This window comes from Gavialis gangeticus, unplaced genomic scaffold (assembly GCF_001723915.1).
Source record: "Gavialis gangeticus isolate Ggan-Ray unplaced genomic scaffold, GavGan_comp1, whole genome shotgun sequence".
NCBI classification, from domain to species: Eukaryota; Metazoa; Chordata; order Crocodylia; family Gavialidae; genus Gavialis; species Gavialis gangeticus.
Genome location: NW_017729025.1, coordinates 6,682,819 through 6,688,757, shown reverse-complemented (window position 1 = coordinate 6,688,757; position 5,939 = coordinate 6,682,819). Strand labels below are relative to the sequence as shown.

General features: G+C 53.8%; 1 protein-coding gene across 1 annotated transcript in view; it reads right to left on the bottom strand.

Annotated features, from left to right (window-relative positions):
* Positions 1-5,939, bottom strand: part of LOC109298310 (protein Smaug homolog 1-like) — a 48,046-nt gene extending 42,107 nt beyond the window's left edge. The window contains exon 1 of the mRNA XM_019518340.1: positions 5,741-5,939. Coding sequence (XP_019373885.1) covers positions 5,741-5,909 — 169 coding nt within the window. The 5' untranslated portion in view covers positions 5,910-5,939. The remainder of the gene's footprint in view (positions 1-5,740) is intronic.

The following is a 5,939-nucleotide window of genomic DNA, read 5'->3' as shown; positions in this document are numbered from 1 at the left end:
ATTGTGTGCCACTAGCGGCTTGGCTGGAGCATTTCAACAGAGCTGCAAACCTGCCCCCACCCCCAGGGCAGGCCTGGAGACCCTAGCATGGCAGTGCTGGTGCTGGCTCGGGGAGTGCATCGTACTGTGTTGGTGTTTGTACCGCTCCCAAGCCTGCAGGGAGGGGGTTGATGGCATAGGTGCACCGCAAAAACTCGCAGCCCTGACTGGCCAGTGCCCCCATGCAAGCCCCAGCCCTCCACCAACCCATCCCAAGAAGTGAACAAGATAGCAAAGCCCTCCCACAAGTGCAGCCTTGACCTTGAGGAAGAAGTGCTCCTCAGATTCACGGCATTGTAGGAAAGCAGGGCTGGCAGGGCTCTCCGGAGGTCACGTCTAGTCCAACCCTTGCTCAGGGTAGGACCATCCCTACCCCAACCAGCCAACCCAAGCGCTTGTCTAGCCTAGTCCTACAACTACATCAATGCCCCTGTTGCACAACCCCAAGGCACACTGCCCCAAAACATTGGCAACACCTTAACCTATAGAAAAGCTGGGCTGGAAGAGCCCTCAGGAGGTCACCAACACAAGGTGCTGGGACCTCAGATTTGGGGTCAGAGGCCTGATGAACCGAGTGATGCCAGGCTATGCCCTCCAAGACAGTGATTCTCAACCAATGTGCCGAAGCAACCTGAGACCCTTCCAAGGGTGCTATGAGATGTGACGTTACCTCTGAGGTGCGCAAATAGGATTGGCAAGATAAACCCAGACATGTCAGATAGGAATCCAGAGTGTTAAAAATCTGCTGTAGTCTTTGGACCAGAAGAATTGCTCTCATATTTTTCTGTAGTCAAAGTGAAAGCCAAGACCTGGCATTTTCCAAGGGGGTCTGAAGTCTAATGAGGTGGGCTGCAAACCCCACAAGACTGAAAACCACTGCCCTAGGACCTCTCTGCTCCTGCTGGCATCACATGCGCTGGCTCGACGGCTGGCAGCACCGTGCTGTGGCTTGGGGCTGAGGGCATAAGCCCTGCTCACCCACGCCTGCCCACTCCAGAAATGGGGCAGTGACGGGGCCAAGCAGGTGCCCTAGCTTGCTCCTCATGGGCAGGAGTGACACCAAGCACCCTGCCGGCCCTGTGCGGACATATCCAGCCAAGGGTGACAGGATAAGATCCAACCGGAGATGGATCAGAAGGGAAAGCAAGCCCTTTAGCGGTTGCTTTATGCTGCTCACTCCTCTGGACTCTCTGGCCATGCTAAGATATATTAAAGTGATTCAGGAGAGCTGGCCCCCATTTCAGAGCTGCATTCGGTCCAAAGCATAGAGCACGGCCTGCCTTCCTTGAACAGCAGGCCAGGTCCATGCTGGGGCGGCACTCGTTATAGCAGGGGACGGGATGAGGGAGCTCGCACGGCAGCTGAGAGCTTTGCTCCTGGTTGCCGGTGCTTCACAGTGCTGCCTCTTCCCCACATCAGAGCCGCTCACTGGGTATTGCCCCTTCTCCTTGGAGGGGCATTGGCTGTCTCTGAAGTGTGCAATGCCCTCAGGCCCAACCCCGCTCTCCTGGCTCCCACAGGGAAGCTCTTACTAGTGGGGACATCTCCACCAGCCTCACGGCTGCTTGTGGGGGTCAGGGCTGCTGCTTGTGCAAGCCAAGCTGTCGCACAGAAGCGCAGCTAGAGGAAAGGAGACAGGCAACAAGTGCCTTTGGAGAATAACAGGCCTGGCTCATGCAGCGCTGCTGACTTCTCCCTGCTAATCTGCTTGAGGTTTCTAAAGCTGCAGGGTTCGATGTCCTGTTGCCAGCCTGGCCAAATGGCGCCCTGCAAGGATGCAGGATGGGTCAGGTGAGAAGGCGGCGAAGGAGGGAGAAGGCTGCTTGCATCTGTGCAGGGTCTTGCCTAAAGGACAACGGATCCAAATGCAGGCATTTAACTCAGAATCTTGATTTCTCTTTTCAGCGCCCACTTCTGACCGTCCCTGGGGTGCATGACCGTGCCTGGCTGCCCTGCCACAGCTTGCACACTGAGTCCGGAGGAGACCAAGGAAGATAGGAGGCAGAGCAGATTATCGGGGGCAAGTAACGGATGCATCTGCTCCCCATCAACACGATGACTGGTGTGGCCCCACCTCTCAGGGCAGGCGGCTCTGAAGGCAAGGGAACTGATACACCTTGGAAACGGGATGTCTTGCCCCACTCGGATCTGTGGGGAACAGCAAGCTGCAAATGGGAAGGAGCCCGAAGGGCATGTTTGGTGTGAAATGAAGGGACCTGAGCATCAGAGCTGAACCACACAACAGACCCTTGCAGGTTGGTAAACAGGGCAGGGAAACGAGGAGCCCTGAAGGCCCAGGCAGGGCTGGCACTTGTTAACTCACAGACGTTACTTGGGGAAAAAAACGGGGAAGGGGGCAATCCCTTTCCTCATCTTAACCTGGTTTCTCTTCAGAAGCTCTCTGGGACAAGAGTGATCATACCCCAGCACCAAGCACTTCTTGGTGCTAAACAATTATCCAATACCGTATTGTCCCCCACACAACATGCACCTTTCCCTCCAGATTCAGCTGCTGGAAATTGGGTGCGCATTGTAAGTGAGGAAATAGGGTAAGAGCTGCTTCTGCCTCCACCAGGGAAAAGGGACAGCGCTGCTGCAGGGTCCGTGGGGGCTCTCTAGCTGCGGCCGTGGATGCTTTCGGAGCTGGAGAAGCTGCTGTTCAGTGACTTACTGCTGCTGACCAGTATTTTCAAAGAAATATCTTTTCCTTCATTCTTTCAAACACCACATACGTATCTCATCCAGGGGCCTGTTGTACGCCAGAAAATATGATAATAATTCTGCGGCTGGGTGGGGAGAGAGAGGTCATAAGTCACGTCCCTTAGCCTGCAGGCATATGCTGTGCACACTTGTACCTAAACCCCTTCACGCTCTAATACAGCCCAATACTTTCCAAAAGGGACTCGCTCCTTTCCAAGGGGCATTTACTAGTAGTAACAGAAGAAGAATTTAAAAACCATAAGCACCTGAAGCTGGGATCAGCTGACAAACAAATGGGTTGGAAACGGGTATTCCTGTTCCCAGTGGAGGGGAGGCAGTGCAAAGGGCTCGCTCATGGCGCACCACCAGGTAGAGGAGGCATTTCTGCCACCTGTAGCTTGCAAAGTGTGAGGAAGGAAGTGGCTGGGTCTGGGGGAAGCTAAGTGCATCAGCAGGGATTGATGCATGTGGAAGCTGTTCCAGCACTTGGCTATGGGCACAGGACACGGGCGACTGCAGCACATGCCAGGCTCCCAGAGTGGGCCATGTGCATCCAGCCAGGCAGCAAAGACACGGCAGCAGGAGTGCCAGCCATGCCAGGCCACCCCCGTAGGCGCCAGGAGTCTGCACTCCGCTTGCTAGCATGTGTTTGAATCCAGGCTGCCACGTCTCCCCGCAGCAGCCTGGGCGACAGCGGCATCTCAGCTAGCGCAGGCCTACGAGCTGGCGCTGTGATCACGCTGTCCTGCGGCTGGGTGGGCAGGCCCAGCAGGGGACGCGGGGTTTGTTTAATGAACAGCTGCCCACGGAGTCTCAGATGCCTTCAGGTGCTGCGCTGAATCCATCTTTCATTCCCAAGCCACGGGGAAAATGCTCAGGGGGAAGCTGCGAAGACCCGGCAGTGATGCATCTCCAGCTGGAGATATGCTGTACGGGAGTGGGAAGCCAACAGATCTGGGGGGGTCCAGCCCTGCAACCCTTACTGCCACCAGCCCCAATTCCCCGTTTTTTGTCCCCATACCAGCCCAGCGTGCAACTGGAGTGAAGTAATGCTAAGCAGGTCCCCGTAGTGTTTCTTCCTTTTGCAAAAAGCACCCCCATGGCTTCAGGGGTAGCAGAACCTATCCCCAGATGCAGACACAGGGAGAATCTGTTCATGTTTGCTTCTGAATTGTCCTGACATTGCTAATGGTGCCCTTTTTAGGCCTGACAGGAGATTGGCACAACCTACTGGAGACCGGCAGAAGCCTGGGTGCCCCCGGTCACTTTGGATAAATACCACAGAACCAAATACATCTGGAGAAGCAAGAGGGAGGGAGGTTTGGGCCAAGCTGGGGCTGGGGCCAGGCCAGCTCCTGACACAAACCAGCTGCAGGTTGCTTTTAATCTGTGCCAGGTGCTCAACCACCTTGGGGACCAGGTCTCCTGGGTACGTCCCATGGGCTTTCACTGCCAGCACTCACACTCCAGCAGCCCTGGGCTGTCCTAGCTGACAAAACCACACGGAAAAGGCTTGTCCCCACCAGGAGATGTAGCAGTAAAGCTCTTGTATAGACAAGGCTGCAGACATGTTCTTGCTTCAAAGGACAGATAAAGGATAGCACGGGAACAAGAGGCACAGGGAAGGGCCAGGACCTGCCTACAAAATCATGCTGCAATCAGTGCTCTCCTGGACCCAGCAAGGAAGCGCTCTCTAGGTGAATTATCTTTATCGTGCTGTGAACAGACAGAGCAACACGGAACGAAAGCCTTTTGTTGGCGCACCTATAAAATACCCAATTGCACAGATTGCTGACCCTAACTAGGGGTTACCTTTGCTTTATTCTGAAGGCAAACAAGCGCGCAGAGGCCACTAACAGTCCTTTGCCAATCCATACCATGCACAAACACACGCGCGTGCACACAAGACAGTGTGCGTGAAAAGCAATGCCCTACTGAGTTCAACATAACTGTATAATATTACTTCTATCATGAACCATTTTCTGTTGCTGGTCCCGGCAGGTGAGTGTCAATTTTGATTAGCGGGAAGCTTACTTTTTTGTAGTGGTTTCAGTTCTGCAGATGGGTGTGCGTGCATGTGTGTGCGTGCATGCATGCGTGCATGCGTGTGTGTGTATAAAGTTACTTTTATAGCTGTGCCACCTAAAATAGCTTGGGGTTTCATACGTTATCATTCTGTCTAGGTAACAACTTTGCATAATTTATAATCGTACAATCTACAGCTAACTATATTCCTCTTAAAAAGGGCCTGACCTTGCCCCATGGCTGTGAAGGCACTGATCCAATCTGGTGGCAGGATCAGTGCTTCATGGCTTGCTCCAAATTCTGCATCTGTGGCTAATAAGAATATTCACCTTCATTGCCAACCACCTCTCTAAAAACACAGGCACCACGGACTACTTCACCAGAGCACACAGGAGACGTTTAGCGCAAGCGCACATCCTTTCCAAGCTACAACATCATCAGGTACCTGATGGGATGCTCAGCACAGAGAACACACAAGTGATGAATTGCATACGTTTGCCTAGGCTGATCCCAGGCAGCTTTGTGCAATAGGGAAAAGCCCAGGAGAGAGGCCAGTTGGAGCTGAGGCCAGAGCACCTGCAGGTTTGAAAGGCACTGCGGTAAGGCAGCATCCCGGGCTATCATAACAGAGCTGGAACGTGCCACCTCATCAGCGCTGATTCAAGAGGACAGGCGGTGTCCAAAGAAAGCCCCCGTGTTACACTCGGCTCTACTGTGTTGTTGGCAACCCGCTGGATTAGCCTGAAACTAAAGCTGAAACAAGACCTGGGATTAAAGCATTAACAGCACCAGCACAGAGAGTTCGTAAGCCTGTTTGGAGAGGGATTCTCAATGACAAGGAAAAAAAGCTGGCATCGGAGGGACATCTCTCTCTCTCTCTCTCTTTCCTGCCTTCTCCCATCCCAATGCAAGGGCGTCTAGTTGGGGCGAAGCCTATTTCTGCAGAGGGGAGGGAGAGGGTCTCATTTGCACTCACCTTTCATACCACTCCCTTCTTCCTGGAATGTGTTACGAGCAGAAGGCTGATCTTCTAAGTGTTCACTCCCACCACTTCCCGAAGAGGCTACACTGCTTTGTGGAGACAGGGGGGCATGATCGGATGGGACGCACTGGGGTCCTCTAGCTCGTAAGTCCTCATGAGACATCCATCCATGTCCTAGAGGCTGGTTTGGCAC